General features: G+C 40.9%; 4 protein-coding genes across 6 annotated transcripts in view; 1 reads left to right on the top strand and 3 right to left on the bottom strand.

Annotated features, from left to right (window-relative positions):
* LOC139135870 (neuronal cell adhesion molecule-like) overlaps positions 1 to 2,793 on the bottom strand; it is an 83,843-nt gene extending 81,050 nt beyond the window's left edge. For both annotated transcript variants that reach the window (XM_070703628.1, XM_070703624.1), the window contains exon 1: positions 2,666 to 2,793. The gene's annotated coding sequence lies outside the window, so the exon portion shown is untranslated. The remainder of the gene's footprint in view (positions 1 to 2,665) is intronic.
* LOC139135890 (actin nucleation-promoting factor WASL-like) overlaps positions 1 to 20,410 on the top strand; it is a 570,409-nt gene extending 549,999 nt beyond the window's left edge. The window contains exon 12 of one of the 2 annotated variants that reach the window (XR_011553054.1): positions 20,079 to 20,410. The gene's annotated coding sequence lies outside the window, so the exon portion shown is untranslated. The remainder of the gene's footprint in view (positions 1 to 20,078) is intronic. The other variant, XR_011553055.1, reaches the window with a different exon arrangement.
* On the bottom strand, positions 10,487 to 11,563 carry LOC139134508 (uncharacterized). Its single transcript, XM_070701367.1, has one exon. It carries the CDS (start codon positions 11,561 to 11,563, stop codon positions 10,487 to 10,489), a length of 1,077 nt encoding a protein of 358 aa, XP_070557468.1.
* Positions 11,865 to 16,129, bottom strand: LOC139134509 (uncharacterized). The gene is made up of 2 exons (XM_070701368.1): positions 12,694 to 16,129; positions 11,865 to 12,517 (listed from the first exon to the last, which is right to left on the bottom strand). The coding sequence occupies exons 1-2, from the start codon at positions 16,127 to 16,129 to the stop codon at positions 11,865 to 11,867; spliced, it is 4,089 nt and encodes a 1,362-aa protein (XP_070557469.1).
* Positions 20,411 to 20,718: the final 308 nt, after the last annotated feature.

Consider the following 20,718-nt stretch of genomic DNA (forward strand, 5'->3'; position numbering starts at 1 on the left):
TTCGAGGCCAAACGTCCTTCAAGTTACTGTTCTCGAATAAAAAGTGCACGGCCATTATCGTAAATCAACCAAATAAAATACTATGGTTTCAACACCGCATTCAAACAGCCTGCCCCTAAAATCGCGGCGACAGACATTACATCATACGGGGTGTTCGATCGTGTTCGAGCCAGTTAACGGTCGCGGGTTTTAATTGTCATTTCAAAACAAATTACAAGTGTCCTGAGTCGGCCTGCTACAGTGAACTCATTGTAGCTGAGGCAGGGCTCGACATAAGCGCTAGCCCACTAGCCCGAGGCTAGTAAATTTTCAAGAGGACTAGTAAAAATGTCTTCGGAGGTAGTCCTGCGGACTAGTGCAATTTCAAGTTCCGTAGCTGTCCAGGAAAGTTTATCGCTACAAAACTAATGGGACGCCGGGCCACTCATTCGATAAGAATGAACCAAGCCTCGATCATTTTATATAAAAATAAACTAACTTTTACCCAAACAAATTGGACAGTGAAACAGTGAAGCAAACTTTATTGATCACCAACTTAAAATGAAACAGTTTACCTGCTACGGAGAATCAAATTGTACTGTACATGCCAGTAACATGGCCCCGGGAAACATGGCTCAATGCAACGCTGAGCATCAAACGGAATTGTCTGCACGTCGTGTATTTTGGTTTGCTTGAAGCTCATCACTTCGCCTAAAAACATGAGCAACCCCACAATTTCGTTCAAACACTGTATCCTTGCCTTTCAAAGAAGATTTTTCTCAAGATTTCTTCAGGGGCATTCCCAAACAACACCTCCGATAGTTCGTAGCCAGCTTGACCCTGCTTTACAATGCCTCCACATGCTGACGTCCATATATAGTCAAGACCCCCTAGCTTAATTGAAGCTGATCTTAAAAAGAGCCATCTAGCTTGCCAAAACAGTGCTATGGCAAGTTGCTACTGCTTGTACAGGTGAGGGAAGTCCTCACAGATAAATTGGTGCTAGCAACTTATTTTTTGCCATTTTAGTGGAAAAGTGTAAATTATTGGGGCAATAATAGTGAAGTGACCCTTAAAACAGTAGTGAATAAACAACGTATGAAATGGGTGTATCAGACTGTTGTATCCAATCACTTCTGGGAGTCATTGGTTATTTTTGTGCTAATCACATTTTGTTACCAGTAACTGGCAAAAACTCATAAAAGACACAAGCACATGAAATGGTAAAATGCAATATTTTTACTATTAAAAACAAAATTTTTCACAAACCATTATTACAAATGAGAGGTCCTCCCCACAAACTGGTCAATTTTAAAATGTGATATATGTCAAAAATATGAAGGCACTCCACAGGAACATTTGTGAATGGCTGTATGAATTTCAGTTCTGGAGAAACAAATCTGTCCCCACCATGAACAATCATGTTCTTTGCAAATTAATGGCGCACTACCTGAGCTATGAAGGATTTTCCAACAAATTCATCCCTACCTCTGATTTTATTCTTGATGGCAATAGCCTATTTTTATGACCTCTCCTCCTACACAGGACATTTCATTCAGGTTATTTTTGTGGTTTATATATGATTCAAAGTTAAACATTTTGCAGTAAGCAAATGTGCTAGTCTTGCATGAAAGTTAGTTATTGGGTTTAAAAACCTTTGCGACAAAAAATATGAGAATGGTCATATATACACCTCTTTACAACATGAGAGCAACATTTGGCTTTGCTTGAGCAGGACTAGTAGATTTCATTGAGGACTACTAAAAAATGAACTGCTACTAGTCCTTCGGGCTAGTGGATGATTTGACCTTACGTCGAGCCCTGTGAGGTCATTGCATTATGTTGCTTGTCATGTCAGACTGGAGTTTTGTCCCTGACTAGCATATTGTACTGTAAAACCATACAACCTGCCGACATGAATTACCAAAAAACACTTTTTGAACCAAGAATTCGTGTTCAAGGGATAAACAATTTCGTCCGTCGTATTTTGATTTCCTACGGTTTGATTATTTTAGGTACAAAATTCACAGAACATGGTTAAAACATTAAAAAGGGCATTAATGGTGGCAGTGCCTTAAGTACGTGTGTGCCATATACTTTCGGGTTGTATGAGGTCAACTGACGAGGCCGTACAATTTGTCCCGGTATCTGAAAAAAGTTCCCTCTTCACTGAAGACATCTTGAAAATTATTTCGCGCTTTGAGATCCGGTTAGCAAACAAACTCGCCGAGTTAATATTTTCGCAGCTACACCTTCGTACGCGGCAGGCCTCCCCAAAACGCGGCCCCCACATTTTGTAATTCCAGTGACGGTGCTCGAATATTAACGCACGTAGTAGTGTTTTAGGCTTTACGCTCGACACACTAACACACGTGTGCAGTTTTGTACCCAACCAGACACGGTGTGGTCCCTTGCCCGCCAAACTCCTGATAAACATATGACCTATCACCCGGCGGTAAATTTCACGCCCGGGAACATGACCACAGACGCCGAGCGCACATTCGAGTAGGCCGCCATTCTGCTTGTGTATGGAGATTCAACGGTAATCGGGGAGCATGTAGTCAGCCTTGATGATATTTCAAGTATGATAAAAATTCATCAGTTATTCTGAAGCTGAATATTTTGGTATCACGGGAAAGCTAAGACAAAACTGAACACATTGGTTTTGGTAGATTATTGAACTTACCTCAAATATCGAGAAACAAATCTGAGAATTTCGGAGACAGAGATCACCTTTTCCGGTGTGAGCAGCGGTAAATCCAATCGGCAGCAAAGCAGACAGACGCTCCCTCCAAGATGACGTCATCGATATTCAAATCAAGTAGGCGGGGCCTTAGAAGATATTTGCATGCTGTTTACAGACTGAGATCCCAACAAAACATTCATTCAACAGCTTGAAACGCAACGGTGGCTATTTTGTTTCCCAAAATTCTGAACATGGCTTCCAGTAAAACTTTTGCATTGTTGGTGAATAGTTATTTCAAGTCGAGTCGATAGATTTGGTTTCCTCTAATTTATTGTCCTATTATAAAATCACCGGTGAGGATCACGGTTTTGTGGAGGGACTGTGTACATATGCATGATATGTACACAAGACCGATACCCCTGTCACATTGTCAGCGTCCTGCCGGGGGCATGGGCGGCCCTATCCATGGTGGCACCGGACGTCCCGGTAGTAAGTTTCTCGGTTGCGGCTGTAGCTGCCGTGTGCCCACATCTTCCACTTCTTTCACTTAGTGGAACCACGGCGGAGTTTTTTCATAATCTTTCGTTCACTGTTACTGACAGTCAAAACCTTTCAAGTTTAGGAAAGCAGCAGCGGTTTTTAGCCGTAGTACTGTAGCCCGAGGTTTTGCCATGCAACCAATACCCAGGTATTATTATAACCTCGGGCCCGGGCTACAGTATTGCAGGTACAGCACTTTACGAAGAACGTTGAAGACGTTGTACAGCCCTTTGCATTTTGTACTTTCGGTCGATGTTTCTGCGCTTTCTTCCTTTTTTCCCTTCAAAATTCACAGACTAAAAGCATTTTACGAAAATGTGTATGTCTTCATCGGCCGACGGACGCGGATCGGCTCAGTATCACAGTCCATAATAGGAAGGCCGGGCTTGACGAAGAGCATACTGGGGATCTCGATCATGCGATCGACAAATTTTTATAACTTCAAACATAGAGGGTTTACAGTAACTTTGGACCAAAGACGATGGTTTCCCTTTGGCCTCCCTTTGGAGGGGTCGAAATGGAACTTTTGTAACTACAAATTGACTCGAAACTGCATCCAGACAGACATAAAGGCCAGGAAGAAGAGAAAAGGCCGAGAAGTAACGTAGGGTTTACAGTGACTTTATCTCCTAGAAACCAAACATTTCCGTTGACCGGTGACCAAAACAAACAATTTTTAAGCTTACGCGATGATTTTTAACTTTTTGTCGCGTGCTCAATAAAACGTATATCCGGTCAACCTTTAGTGAGATTTTATTGTTCTTGTTTTTCCTGGGTTCGATCAGGTCCATATGTAAGCCTACATATGTCGGATTCTAATTTTACCATCTACAGTGTTTTCTATTTCATCAAAATGACGTCAGATAAGCTGACACCTTGGAGACAAATTTCCCATCGTTTTGCAGAAGTTTTCTATATTACTCCGTTGTTTTCGTTAATTGTTCTATTTTAAATGTCTTTCCCCGCACATTTATGCCTTGGGGTTACCTGCAGACTCTTACAGGCTGGAACTCAGCCACGAACAGAAAGTCGTACAGCGACAAATTTTTAAGTAGAGTTCCCATGAGAGATGGAAGAATATTCATTTGTGAAACAAAATAGGAAACAGTAAAGGATCCAACCTGAATAACCAACAACTCAACTGACAGACAGACAATAATACAAAAAAGACAACATGCAGACAATGCAGACTTACCAAAAAGATATATGACATGCAGGCGCTTTTGATCAACGTACGCAATCCTCTTGCCACGGAAGTTTTTCCTTGGAAAGGTTTCAGCAAAAGTTCAAAACTTTCTGTTTCTGTTCTGGGTCTTACAGTAAATGAGAAATGTTATGCAAAATGATACAGCTTCTTAATATGGTTTACTGTTTTCAATTTGTGGATCACTAATCTAAATGGGCATACACGTTTTACAACAAGTTGGGTACAATGTACACAACTTGCGTCGATGGCAGATACAGAGTCAATGTCAATTAAAGCATGGAAAAAGTGAGACGAATTTGAAAATGAATATATCTATAAGTATCTCTTCAACGATTCTCCATAAAAATAAAACACAAATAGCTAACTAAAATGCATTCGTTGGGACATTTTACTGATAACACGTTGAGCTCTTGTCAGGATATTTTAGTAAAAATAATCGACATGGAAATATCGTCTCCTCCTGAAGACCATTTGCAAAAAGCGAAAACCATTGGACGAATAAGTCAAAAGGTGTAAAGAATGGCAGTGGTATATTGCTAAAGATGCCTGGTGCAATTTTTATAACAGTTTCCTAGTTTGATGTGAAAGCGGGACGTCAGGGGTCACCGCTGTTGGTGCCACTGTCTGCGTTTTCTTCCTTTTTATATGGGGGGGGGGGGGGGTAGCAACGTTTAGATTTGCACAGCTTAAAGAAACCCCACCGACTCCTCCCGGGCCGAAAAGTCCTAATAAGACCCCTGGACAGTACTGTGTGTCAATGAGGAGTCTTCAATTCCTGCGGTTCTTGAATTAGTGTTTGTTTACATCGACTAATTACGTGATGTTAGTCCGTTGTTCTGCTTTGTTGTGTTGACAACACGCCTGAATCACGGTTACTAAAAATCGGTAACTGTCTTGTGTAAATGACAAAGTTTTATCCTTGATTGTTTACTTACTTTGAAGGGGTGTCGACAAATATTTGTAATCAATGAGGTTTTAATCTCATTTTATTGAAAATGCTGAAGGAACAGTTTATGTAGTGTACAGGTGACGAATTGCCGAGATATTTTCGATACATGGGATGATGATGTAATCAGAAAATCAGAGTACCACCTACACTGTGACAGAACAAGCTTCCAACATTCAACACACGATATTGAACTAAATTTACGGTATGGGTCCTTCTGATATTCTCAACGGTCCTTGATTCAATTGACTGAAAACAAGTAATGACTGACTGCCACTGTCATCGCAGGATACTCTGTTTTTCCCATTTCTTATCTCACTTCTATGATACCGAACCTTAACACAGGTTGGCAAAAAACTCTATAGCAGAAACTATAGGCCAACCTGGGGAAATGACGTAAACCATATAGGTTTCGACACAGACAAAGGTTTCTCCTAGTCTATGGTTTCGAGCTGTGCTGTTTCGGAAAACAATGACAATTGAAATTGTTTATATTCAGCACACATAACGAACAGACGAGAGCCGAAAATGTGTGTTAGATGAGTGTTTCAACGTTCTGTATACTTTCAGAATTTATTAAGCTCACAGTGCTTGATGTCAAAGTTCAACCTTCAAAAAAGTAACGAACTGATATAAAGGGATGAAGCAAAGTCATTTTCTTTCAGTCTAGATTTCTGAAAGATTCCTCTTCAAATGAATTTCAGGTGTAGGAAGAAACAAGCTGGTTACTGACAACGAAATGAAAATGCACAATGATATTTTATCAAAAGTGCTGACAAAAACTGCTGAGTCAACATTTTTCATGGGTTCTTAGATTTACTGAAACAAACAATTTTGCCACGACTTTTTTGAAACATTTTCGATATCGCTTCTTTGAAAGAGTCTTTTACGAAAGCTACAAGGAAATGGCAATATTACAATGACATTTCCCTACATTTCTACATGGAAGTCAGTTGAATTGGTTCATTGTAACACTGCACCACCAATGGGTTCTTACCCATCATACCTTTATGTGAACAGAATCTGAGAGTTAAAGTGTACTAAATTGCTGAATGAATAAAACTGAATAAGAACGCACTTCGTTGAGAGATCTTGAGTCCTTTCCAACAAAGAGGCATGGTTTAAATTAATGTAGGAGACGATCAAGTTTGAATAAATCATTTCTCTTTTTACACTCAATAAGATCCCAGTCTTGTGGCTGTTCTGACTGGTTTTAAGTGTGGCGCAGGAAAGGCGCATAAGCAATGACAGGGCCACTATCGCCTTTTGAGAGGTAGCCTGACTCCATACTTAATTGTTTCAGTGATTTTCTTCATCGATATAGTCTGAGTCAATACATGACATCATGTCAAGATAATTGTCAGCCAAGTTTATTTGATCAATATCGAAACGTCATCATACTTCTACCTCCCACTCGCTATTTCCTAGGACCTCAATAAGCTCCTCGATGCCTTGTAAATACGCTAAATCAGAATTGAAATCATGATAGTATCACGTTTCGGATTTTTCCCGTCATGTCACTTTTTATTTCTCTTTCTTCATTGCAAGTAAAAAGAACCGAAAACAACCTTCATTGTCATTTGATTAACAAAACGAAAGGACAAAAAACCCTAACTTTATACGGGATACGAATGTCAGCAAAGATGCCATACAGGAGGATAACCATCATAAACGGATTTCAAATACTTGTACTAGATAGAAATCTGTCATATAATTCCCCCAAAAAATTGTACTCGTTGTCAGAAACAACATTGGTCGTTTCAATAGATCCTCCGAAACCTTTGCAAGAAAATAACCAATCTCCTATTCCTAAAACAGATCATAAGGGAGCATTCGTTATTTACGGGGAGGGGGGGGGTTGGTGGAATTTGAGCGACAAATGAAACGTAAAAAGCGACCCCCCTCCAAATCAAATTTCTAAAATTTGACCCCCCCTCAATTCATCAATTGTAAAATGTGACCCCCCCCCCCCCATGAAAAAAAATTTCATCAGATTTGATTCATTAACCCTTCGCACCCTGTGGCCCGGGCTGAAAAAGTTTCCTCACATACTAGAGAATCAACATTTTTGGTGAAATGCCAAAATCAAATTTTTGCACACACATGAACTTGTAATCGCTCTAGTCTAATCAAGTACACTAATATCAATAATCAAGAGTACATAAATACACAGATTTACCTAGTTTTATATTGGAAAAAAATTATTCATAGTTTCCATATAGACAAGATAGTGAATCAACATTTCGGTGACATTCCAAAATCAAATTTTTTGCACAAACATCCACTTGTTACCACCTAGTCTAATCAAGTAAATTAATATCAATAATCAAGCGTACATAAATACACAGATTTAACTAGTTTTGTAATGGAAAAAAATTATTCATAGTTTCCTCTGACAAGATAGTGAATTAACAATTCGGTGAAATTCCAAAATCAAATTTCTTGCTCACACATGCACTGGTAACTACCCTAGTCTTATCAAGTACATTAATATCAATAATCAAGAGTCTATAAATACACAGATTTAGCTAGTTTTGTATTTAAAAGAAATTATTCATAGCTTCTCATAGATTATGTATGGAGGACCTGTGTATTTTCTATTTTGCCTGGGAGTTCTTGTGTGTTATCACTGTATACCTAGGAAGTCCAAGACGGAAACTTTCCAGAGAGTGTTTTACATTGCATGCTGCACTGGCACTGGAAGGTTTGAGTGTCAGCGTGTGCTCTTTACTCTATTTTGAGTCTTACTCAAGTCAGCAGATATGTAAAGAAACCGGTGAGTGGCAGAGATCGAATTTTATGCGGATCGGACTGTTTATTTAAACCCTACGCCATCCTCTACTTTAGTTGATGGAACGAACATTGCTCACACAAGTGAAAGCCGTGCCGTATATTTGCAATATACGCACTGGCACGCTAAGATGATACAACCCTTTTCAGAATTAGAGCGCGAAGCCACTGCAGTGAACTGCAATAAAACTGCTCACACTAATTAGTTTCAGCTGTAGCCAGCTGGCAAAGTCGACAACATTGTATGTCCCATGCAGACAGTTTGTCTGGGGAAGTTGAAATAAAAAGATTTGTACATGGACCAGTGCATGGTAATGTTACATTGTATCTTAATCTTGAACACAGGGTGCCAATCGTAAACTCTTATTTACAACTCGAGCCTCAGACAGAGCTAGTTTTGCCTTTGTACAAGCACACTTTTTTGTCTTTATCAAGTAGCCTTGTTCAACACCAAAGTGGCCACGGCTACAGCTGAAACTAATTAGTGTAAGCAGTTTTATTGCAGTTCACTGCAGTGGCTTCGCGCTCTAATTCTGAAAAGGGTTGTAATATCACCACAAGTTGAAAGCTGATCTTTCTGCAGCAAATTGTGTGTTAACTGTGAACTTATTCCGTTTATGAGTTCAGTCAGATGTCTGAGATTGTCATGAGAACATTATTTATGATCGTTCCATTGAACTTTTGTCGATGCGCGGAGTTAGCAGAGGAAGACTTCAGATTAGTTTGGCATGTCCCGACCGGAAGTAAACAAAAGATCTACGATGGCTGCTCCCGAGGTAGCTGAACTGGACGCTGCTTAGCAGTGAATTGCGTGTGTTGTCGCCGACTTTCATGTGCAGACATTACACGGGACTTACAATTGTGCTCATCATCGAACATTAGTTTAAGTCGCATGTGAACTATTTGTGTTTCCCAGCCGCGTGGTCAAGTCTGAGGTACCTCTGCGGTAACGTTAAGTTTTCCATAGAAATTGTTAAGCATTTAGAAAGGGTTTGAACGGAGTTTTGTTCTGAAATTGTGTTCGACTCCTGCCGTCGGGAGGTCGATCAGTACGGTTACTGTTACCATGGAGTAATATTTATAGTTTTGAAGTACGGTTTTACTATTTTATATGTAGACCCCGATATTTGACACAATATAGTAATATACAGAAGTTGTTTGTTACATTATATGACTGTGTGTTGGTTCCTCATTTCATGCCCCATGCTGTGTAGCCCTGCGTACAGGTGTGTGCACGTGTGTTCCCAGCATTATATGGCCTCTACCAAAGCCCTGCAATGGTCTTTGAACAGACTTGAGGTCTCTGCGGCCTGGATCTGGACCGCAATGAAGACTAAAGGGTCTTTTTGGCCGAAATTCTGCTCTATTGGGGCAAAATCCTTTCCCTGCCTACCTTTACCTCCTAACCAATCCCAGAAAAGATGCGATTGACTTCTCCTAACGTCCAAAACCGCTCATTTTCTGAAACATAACATACTTGACAAGTTGTTTACCCATGGAGATCCCCATTTTGAATCTCGCTGCAGAGACCCCAGTTGTCTCCACAGACCTTTGCAGGGCTGTGGTGGAGGCCGTATACGCCAGGAACACACAGACCTGTACTCAGGGCTACATGCTCCGTTGCTGCTCTAGAGAGGTTAACGCCAGTCTCGGACTTGTTGGCCCTGCTAGAGAAATAAATTTGGCTGAGCTTCGGTCGGTTATTATTCTGCCGTCTCGAAACATCGGTTACACAAGCAACATTTCGGTGAAATTTGTGGGGGGAGGTTCTTTAATATCGGACGTCACTGAGAAGACAGCTGGACTCGGAATAGTTAACAATAAACACGTAACTATTTATTGAAAACACTGGAGAGAGGATCCTGAACTCCTCACGTTACATGGAAATTCGAAGAGCAACCACGTGGAAAGCCTCGCTTTCATTTCCCAAAACGGCGGGAAAGGCAACACAGAACATTGTATCAAAGTTAGAATAAACATGAACGTCATTGGCTAATTTTCCAATGTCATGCGTAGAAACAAATCCTGGTTTTCGATTACGTTCGCAATGTGATGTCAAACAAGTTTAGAATCCTATTTAAACATCAAGCTATAGCACGCAAAATATGCACCTTATGAAAACACAACAAAATCACTCAACAATCTCAAACTTTCACGACATTCTCCGGCCGGCCAAAAATAATATCGACTGAAAGTCATATTTATAGGCAGGAATCGCGATATGATATTCCCAAAAGTCTGTCCGTGGGAAAGGTGTCGAAAAACACACTGAAACATTTAGTGAAAAAGAGTCTTCACATTGTTCAGTATCGTGAAATACACAAATAATCAAAATTTGTCACAAGTCTTTCACACAATCCTGGATTAGTCGACGCGCGGCTATGGCAGTCTTCCGTTTTGGTCGGGCATCCGTTGTGTGATTGTCCGGCAGCGTTGGAACATCAGATCCTGGCAACTGGTCAGTACTTTCCAGGCAATCAAGCGACTGTACTTCAAGGGGGTAAAGTTTCTGAATCGGTCGATTAGTTTTACCCGACGACGTCTTAATTTCGGCCGATCTTACAAGACCATCTTTCCCGTAGATGAGTTTAAGAACTTTCGCCATCTTCCACTTCATTCGCTTGTCTACATCACTATGTACGAGGACTATATCACCGATCTGAATAGAATTAGTTTTAATTCCAGTAGCAGTTAATCGGTGTCGTTCTCTGAGCGCGGTGAGATACTCTGTGGACCATCTTTTCCAAAAGCTAGACTGCAGATGGGAAAGATGTCGATATCTTTCATTCAAAGCGTTATGATTTCCATACGACGGGTCGTTGAGTTCCTCATCATCCACAGATATATAGGGTAAAGTCGTTAACGGTCGACCGTGGAGTAGATGCGACGGCGTCAATGCGATTGGGTCATCCTCGTTTGTAGACACGTAAGTCAGGGGTCTATCATTCAACGTGGCTTCGATTTCGGTGAGTAGAGTGCGTAGCTCATCAAAAGTGACAAAAGCGCGACCCAATACCTTCTTTATTGTGGTTTTCGTGAGTCCAATTAAACGTTCCCAAAACCCACCGTGCCAAGGTGCGCGTTTTGGTATGAAGGTCCAGGTAACTCGATGTTCGGCAAGTAAGTCCTTCACTTCTTGAGAATTCATCAAATCATGAAGTTCGTCAGCAGCAGAAAGGTAAGTTGACGCATTGTCCGACAACATCTTAGAAGGCAAAGATCGTCGTGCTGCAAAGCGTCGAAATGCCATCATGAAGGAGCGAGTAGTAAGGTCCGGTACCAGCTCAAGATGTACAGCACGCGATACCGCACATGTAAATAGGCATACGTACGATTTCGTTTCTTTATTGTTCGTGGATTTGACGAATAGAGGGCTGGTGAAATCAACTCCGGTTACCGCGAATGGTGGGACCATGTTGATACGATAGTCCGGTAATGGTGCAGTTAATGGCTTTTGATAGGGTTTACCATCTACCCGTCGACATGTCACACATTTCCGTATGATAGAGTTCACTGCACGCCGTATTTGTGGTATCCAATAGCGCTGACGGAGTGACGTGATGATTGTTTGGGCACCACTGTGTTTGAGTCGAACATGATCATGCCGAATGATCAATTTAGTGAAAGGATGGCCATTAGGCAGTAGGATGGGGAACTTGGTAGAAAATTCAATCGGTGCGTTATGTATTCGTCCCCCGCAGCGAAGAATTCCATCGTCATCGATGAACAGTTTGAGTTGTTTCACCAATGGTCCATACTTTCTGTTGTTTCCGCGAAGTGAAGTTATGGTGTCGTAAACGGTCATTCTGAATTTGCTTGATCCACTCAGTTTCGGACTGATTTATCTCATCTGCTGTAACTTGTCCACGCGGTACATTGTCTTTGTGTTTCAATATTGTCACAAAACGACGAACAAGCGCAGTAACTCGCAAAAGTTTGTTCAGAGAATTGTAGTTCGATGGGTCAATAGCGTGTTGAATTCCGACGGGAATTTCAATTTGAGCGACAACTTCAGGTGGCGACTTTATCAGTGGATTGTCACGTGTCAATTCAGTGCCCGAGATATCCTGACGAATCATGTCATAATCCTTGACAGCAGGTAGAGTAGAGCGAATGTCCGCAGGTGGGTGACTAGCCACGTGATAAGTAGAGGTTTCGTCTAGGTTGAGTGCTGAAGTCTCTTCAACTTTGGTTGTCATGGCATCCGAGCTTGTGTTACTTTGTTCTTCGCACGATAGAGTGTCGAAAAGTTCGCAGTTTGGCCAATTGTCTCTGTCTGATAGCCATACTGGTCCATTCCACCAGAGTGTAGAATTACTCAACTCTCGTGAAGTAATTCCGCGAGTGAGAAGGTCAGCCGGGTTGTATGCTGTAGGGCAGTATTTGTAGGTGTGTTGGAAATTATTTATTTCCTTCACTCTGTTTGCCGTGAAGACAGGCAGCCTTTTCTTACTGTTTATCCATCGTAGGACGATCTGTGAATCGGACCAAAGCACGCGCTCTGTGAAGTTGTACTTGGATGATAATGCGTTGTGTACAACTTACTCAGTCGAGTGGCGATAACAGCTGCCATGAGCTCTAATCTGGGCAAAGTTAAAGTTTTGTTGTTGATTGGTGCCACACGTGTTTTAGCCATAACAATTGCTGTTTTGTCGTTTTTCTTGAGGTAAACGACGGCTCCGTAGGCTTTCTTCGAAGCGTCAGCGAAGACGTGTAGCTCGCAATTGTTATCATCGACGTTGTCAGTCTTTCCATCAAAATATCGACGGTTGATTGTAGTACGGGTGCTCTGGTTGAGGTCGTCGGCGATTGAGTACCATGCTTTTGACATAGTTTCGTTTAGAGGTTCATCCCAGTGTATGTCCGACTTCCAAATGTCCTGAATGAGTAGTTTCGCTTTGACATGTACTGGCGATAATAATCCCAACGGATCATACAACGACGCAGTATGACTGACAACTTCTCTTTTAGTAGTCAACAGGTCTGGTGACGTATTGTTGATGTCTTTGTACGTGAGCGTGTCCTTCTCAGAGTCCCATTGCATACCGAGAGTACCGACGCATGGCGTTGACTTTAATTTGTTATCTTTCTCAGCGAGTTTACGAACAGCGTCACTATTTGATGACCAGGAGCGTAAGTTGAAACCACTAGAGTCCATCAGTTTGTTGGCTTCTTCGTAATATTGAACGGCTTCAGATTCAGTAGGGCGTCCACTGATGACATCATCAACATAAATGTCTTGTTTCAAGTCCGCTGCTGTCTGATTTTCGGGATCAGCTTCCATCTGTGTTTTAATGACAGCGTTGAGTATGAAAGGGCTGCAGACCGCTCCGAACAATACCGACTTGAATTGATATGTAACGAATTCGCTGTCGATATCATTTGGGTCTGAAAGCCACAAGAACTTAGTGAACTTTCTCTCGTAGGGCTCAAGCCGTATTTGAAGGAACGCCTTCTCGATGTCGCTGGTTAGTGCGATCGGATTTGCTCTGAAACGCAGTAGAATTGAAGTTAAATCATTCAGTAACGGCGGTCCCGTCATCAAGCAGTCATTCAAACTTGGAGAAGTGTTATTGCCTTTGCAACTGCAATCGTACACTATTCGAATGGGCGTGGTTGTAGAGTCTTTCTTGACATGTCTGTGAGGCAAGTAGTGACCAAATTCCGTGTTGTCGTTTTCGACGCGTTCGATAAACCCTTGATTCTCTTGGTCAGTGATTACTTTGTGGTAAATTTTCACAATGTCAGCTGGTAGACGGCGTATCATCGCGCGCGTTCTATTATTAGCAACATGAAAGTTAGTGGGCAACGGATCGTGGTTTGGTTTCCATGGCAACTTGGCGACGAAGTGGTTGTTCTCACGGCGGAGATGAGTATCTCTGTAGAACTCGAATTCTGCTTCTCTTGAGCGCGTTGTGCTGCATTGTGTCGTGTCATCCTTTATTCCAATAGACTCCAAGTCCCAGTATGTAGTTATCGCATTGTCACTCAGAGTGTCAATCATGACGTGCAAAACATTGGCGGCAGCAGTAGATTTACCATTCTGTTTTGGGCCAGAAAGTAAGTATCCAAACGGCGAATCAACGGCAGTGGGTCCCCGTCCGCGGATAATTTCGTTGCCAACGAAACTCCAGTAGTAGTCAGCGCCGATGAGAATATCAATATCGTAGCAGGCATCATTTGAGACAGGGTGTGCTAGACAGAGGCCCTTCAAATAAGGCAATGTAAGCAAATGAGCGTCAACGTGATTCTTTAGGCCCGTAGAAATTTCAGGAATCAGAAGTGCTTCAATTTCAGCTTTATCACCAGAGAGAGTGTGAAGATCGAAAGTTCCTTTTTTCATAGAGTGGACACGTGTATGCTTATTTCCGAAGGCGGCAAGATCGACAGTTTCTGAACGCGTGATATTGGCGCGAACGCGATCGGCAAAACTCTCAGTAACAAATGTACGGTTCGCCCCTTCGTCAAATAGTACGGTAGCGGTCACAACAGTTCCATTGTCTGATGAGACTGGTATCTTGGCGGTTTTTAACAATACTGGACCTGTCGGAGTACAACTGCCTGACGAGAAATGTACCTGAGTATTTTCACTAATAAACTTTGAAGTTTGGCTTCCGCTATCAGTTTGAGTTTTTCGTTCAGTTTGACGGTTGTCCTGCCTGGGAGTTGATCCATTTTCGTTATGGTTACTTGATTTATGGCGAGGAACAAATTCACTTTGATGTAGCGAAGTGTGATGTCTACGTTTACACAGTCTGCATGAGAATTTTGAAGCACAATGTCCGACAGTATGTTTTCCCAGACAGTTATAGCAAAGTTTACTTCGGCGTACGATCTCCATGCGGGACTTCGCATCTGATACTACTGTGCAGTCAGTTGGCGGATGAGATCCACTGCAGTAAAGACATGGGCGTTGTCTAGGTGTGCGTACAGGTCTCTGTCCTTTAGTCGTAGAATTAGCGTGAAAAGTGGCGATGGTTGCCTGTCGGTGCGGCATATCATTATCATTATCAGTGTTATTGTTACCAACAGATCTGACTTTTATTTCGCATAAGATGGCTTTTCGGAGGGCTGGTAGATCCCAGGCATCATCTCCGCGTGTTCGTGCGAGTATTCGTTGTATTTCTGTGGGTAGTTTCTCCAGTATCATGGGTATTAGTAGTTTACCATAGGATGCTTCGTTTTCTCCCAGAGCGTGTAGACCGCGTACATGGGATTCAAGCGTATCGTAGAAATGGCGCAGACTTGATACATCTGCCGTTGGAGTGGGCAGTTCCCACAGAGATTTCATGTGAGCGCTGATAATCGTTTGGGGTTGGCCATATCTTTCCTTGAGAAGTGTCATAGCGTTGGTATAGTTGGCGTCGGTGAGATCAAGTCCTTCGATTGTACGCGCTGCTTCGTCTGTCAAAAGACTTCGTAGATATGTGAACTTCTGGATATTTGAAAGTGACTTATCATCGTGGATAGAGGCGTTAAATGTGTCGATGAAACTCATCCATTTCAGAGTATTTCCTGCAAATGTTTGAAGCTCGAGTTTAGGTAGTTGGATCGTTTTTCGTTGAGAGATGACTGGTGTAGATACAGCAGTAGGATTAGCAGTGTTACTTTCTGCAGCGGCTCTTCGTAACGTGGCGGGGTCGTGGGATTCGATGAATTGGCCGATCAATTCTTTTCTTTCCGATATTGCTATTTCGTAATCGCCAGAGTCCTCGATATCTTTGTCCGTCTCTGGGTTAGGAGTATTGTTCAATATGAGTTCATCGATAGCTGTAAGTCGTTCATACCTGACTTGAACGGGCTTGTAGGTTGCTTTGATAGCAGAGTAGGCTTTTGACTTGTCAGCTTCCGCGTTGTATTGATTGATTTCGGTCTCAGCTTTGTTGAACACCTTAGTGAGTAGTGATCGGCAAACCGTTCTTCGTTTCTTGAGTTCAGGGAGAGCATCTTTAGAACTTGAAGGTCCAGCGTCGGTCGACATCGCGATATCCTGGTCTCGGCACCAAAAAATGTGGGGGAGGTTCTTTAATATCGGACGTCACTGAGAAGACAGCTGGACTCGGAATAGTTAACAATAAACACGTAACTATTTATTGAAAACACTGGAGAGAGGATCCTGAACTCCTCACGTTACATGGAAATTCGAAGAGCAACCACGTGGAAAGCCTCACTTTCATTTCCCAAAACGGCGGGAAAGGAAACACAGAACATTGTATCAAAGTTACAATAAACATGAACGTCATTGGCTAATTTTCCAATGTCATGCGTACAAACAAATCCTGGTTTTCGATGACGTTCGCAATGTGATGTCAAACAAGTTTAGGATCCTATTTTAACACAAGCTATAGCACGCAAAATATGCACCTTATGCAAACACTACAAACTCACTCAACAATCTCAAACTTTCACGACAAAATTCCAAAGTCAATTTTGTTTTCCATAACTCAATACAAACCTTTGTAAAATTTGACCCCCCTTCAATCATTGATTGTAAAATTTGACCCCCCCTAAAAAGCGGTTTTGTAAAAGTCAACCCCCCCCTGATTTCCACCAACCCCCCCTCCCCGTAAATAACGAATGCTCCCTAAACTTGTCGAGCCCCCGTAACTTTGTCTGCAAGAGATATTATGATTAAGAGCACAGTGGTAGCGTGCATTGCTGTTGGAAACAACCAACGATGAACACGATCGGAACTAATTTGGGATGATTGGATCTTCATAATTTTCAAATTTATCGAAAGGATTAGGTGCCCTATAGCTTCAAGTTGCGATATTACAAATTACTCACAAAATTACATTTGCATATTAGACGGACATTACTTCATCGTCCAATTATCCCGAATTAGTTCCAATCGTGTTGATGAGAAAATAGGATATGAATCACAAATTCTGCGTATCTTACGGTCATTCCAGTGGTTGCTAGCCTCGATTTCAAATCAACCATAATTCGAAACCGATACCACTACGCCAAAATAGAAATGAAATCACACGATATCGTATAGTAGGAAGGTAAGCTCTTGAGTCAACATAACGTTGTCGTGAAATTTCCCCTGAGTGCCCATTCATGCCAATCCGCCCACTCAAATATTGAGGGCCTGGGGAGTTTTTAGGAGGAAGTTCTGGTTCTATTCCTGTTCAAATGAAATCACAAGCTTTCGTGTTTCGTATATGTTACGTGTTATACATTAGCTGTCTTTCACTCGGACTTGGTTCCAAGAAAATCAACAAGAAAACTGATAAAGACAGATCTCAAACAATGCAAAACGTATCGGTAACATGACATTTTAGTGATGTCGAAACTTATCACTGTTATCAGAAATTGTTATGGTATTCTCCATGGAGGTGTTTGTGCATTAATTGAAAGGAAAATACTAGTAAATGGAAATCGCACATCGTTGTACAAAGGAATAGAGTTTAACCACCGTCCCTCCATCCACCGACCGGTGGGTGGAGGGACGGTGGTTTAACCAATGAACTCATCATATACTGCGGAAACATTCATCGACTTCCAAAGGCTAAACGTTAAGTGTCCCTCAAAAGTATTCTTGCTAAGATTAGTCACAGTTAATGAAGGGTTACGATGCGATGAATTGCTGGTGAAGTATGCTGTCCTGCTGATGGAAAGATTGGGTGCAAACGTGTTATGTTACTGTCACAAACATAGTTTAATGGTAAAGTCGCTGTTCAAGAATTCACATTCATCAAAACATGCCGTCATCGTAGCGTGACAGGTCCAAATGTGTCTTTAAGGGGAACGTCACTAATTTTCTACACACGTAACGACGACGACATCTAACATCTGAATAAGAAATAAGAAATAAATTACTGCTCTAAGAAAGAGTTAACTTTGGACGTAATTACATCGAGCTTATATTTTACACTTTCTATACAATTTATCGAAGTGGGTTGAAATCCGCGGCCGATTTTACTAACTTTTTATGATTTAAAGAATGGTGTTTTTTCTCCCTGAAAGACACATGCACTTACGTACAGAATTTGCTAGACATCGTGTTTCGGCAAGGTTTGATGAACACAATATAACATTTTAGACGCTGAACACTAAAAATTGACGGAATATACTTACAGGAACAGATCAAAAACTGATGAAATATTAGTTGATGGATCCACATAGAAAAAGCAAGGACTCAATACATGAATATGGACTGACGTCGGATTTAAACTTTACGGAATGGAAATTTCCTCTCATGTACCTCTTTAATTTAAAATGGAAACTTTACTTTATATGTATTTACACCAAAATATTGCTAAATAAAGACAACAGTATCATACATTTCATGTCGTCTGATGGTTAATCTTATCATTTCGTTTTGTGGCCGCAAAGTTGCCAACTGGTTTGTTTTGTAAACGAGGTGTAGCGACCGTTATAATGAATCATGGCCTTATATGTCTGCCCTGGCTACAAAAACCTTCTTTGACAGTGTGTATATGCTGTCGCTATATCTTAATTTATACTCTCTAATAAAAAACAAGCATTGTTTAAAAGTTTGGAACAAAAGGAACGCTTCTACCACAATTTATCGATGGAGGTCTATTAAAAATTATTGTCGCTCTTCAATGAACGCAAGCGAAACGTCATCAATGAAGTTGACAAACTTTTTATAATGTCATGCAGGGTTTTAGTCTGAAAAATTTTAGCCTTCAAAGGAGAAACTATTTTACTGCGATTTCAGTTTTGCCATTCACTGTCATTGAAAATTCCTTAAAAATTATTCCTTGAAGATACAGGCTAGTTGGAGACTCTAAAAACTGCTGAGTTGGCATTTCGGTGGGGGTGATGGGGCTTTATGGAAGGAAAGAAATATACAGCTCCAAACAGTTTTGAAATCAAATTTTGGCCGTTTTGGATATATTCCTTGCACGGTTCCTCTGTGACTTTTGAGGCTTCTCTTGTAATTGTCAAGAAGATCACTTATTTTACAACTACGTTCTTGCATACTGCACTGCTCAGGGGTACCAAAATATAATATCGTGTGTGGAGAGACTGTGATGATATTTTTGATATATGAAGGGTCTTTGGTAAAAACTGACTAATAAGCTTGTAGCACTTTTAACCGCGTTTCACAAAAATGTTTCTTTGCTGTACAGAGTTTGCATCAAATTTTTGCAAGATTTCTCTCTGTGCCTATTTTTTTGAAGAATTTTTGAAAGAAATCATGAATGTTCAATGGTGTGTATCATATTTATGGGAATGGCGAAGTTAAATGTCACGACAAGGCGATTGTCTACCACTCTTTTCATGATGCTCATGTGTAAAGGTCAAACAACTTAAGGTACAATGGCCTTCACCGGTATGGTTGACTCATATATCAGCTGCAGTTGTGAGAGCGGTGCTGTCACGAACACTTGACCATCGAGGGCGCCCTACAGCGTATCAGCATGAAAATAAAGGGACAAAAGTGTTTGCAAGGAAACTAGTGACCCTCCCCAATTTTCATGCACAAAAACAGTGACCTTTCCCCTTGCATGTACCAATCCATATCAATAATATCTTAATTGATATACAATTTCTCATTTGACCTTTGAACTTTCAAATAATCACTTTATGTGTAAGGTTTCAAGTAATTCGATGTATGGGAGATCACATTTACGTTAGAAGTGAATTAGTATTTTGGGGTGAAATTCCAATATCATATTTATTGTTCACATCTGCACTTAAACCCACTGTAAAAATTTATACAAGCACAGATTTAGCTAGTTTTGTATAGTAAAAAAAATATTCATAGTTTTCTCATAGACTACCATGAATGATGAATCAATATTTTCGTTGAAATTCCAAAGTTAAATTTCTTGTACATATATGCCCTTGTTACCATCGTATTCTAATCAAGTACATTTACATGCATATCAATATCAACTGTCTATAAATGCACAGATAATTCTTGTTTTATATTGGAAAAAAATTGTTCATAGTTTTCTCAAAGACTACCATGCATAGTGGATCAATATTTTCAAATCCAAACATCAGATTTCCTGCACACGCATGCACTTTTTACCTCGCTCTTCAAGTAAAGAACATTTACATAAATTATCAAACATATATGAATGTACAGATATAGCTTGTTTTGTGGGGGAAAATTATTAATAGTGTGCCCAATAAACTCCCCCTGTATTATGATTTGATAGTTTTGGGTGAAGCACTATATAGGCAACATTTACAGTTGTGCAAAAAAACATGGTGACCCTCCTCAAAGGTATGTGTAAAATTTCATGCCCCTTCAAAAATGCTTGCATGAAAAATGGCAATGCCCTGAAAACAAAGCAAACCAAAACAAAAATAAAACCCACACTGGTCCTCCCCTGTAATTTCATGCTTAGCCGGGACCCTAAGCTAGTAGCTAGGGACTGACTGTGACAGTCAGTGATGCATAAAAATTTTAAAAACGTGACTTAAAGAACAAATTTAAGAGCATTTGATTGTCATGTTCCATGAATTGGGGGGGGGGGGGGGTAGGCTGACTAGCGGTTTGAGTAAAATTGAACAGACAGGAGCGGTAATTATTGTTTTCAATTTTAGTTCAGCATGTAAACGTTCATCAAGTTTTTGTTCTAC

This window comes from Ptychodera flava, chromosome 6 (assembly GCF_041260155.1).
Source record: "Ptychodera flava strain L36383 chromosome 6, AS_Pfla_20210202, whole genome shotgun sequence".
In the NCBI taxonomy this organism is placed as follows: domain Eukaryota; kingdom Metazoa; phylum Hemichordata; class Enteropneusta; family Ptychoderidae; genus Ptychodera; species Ptychodera flava.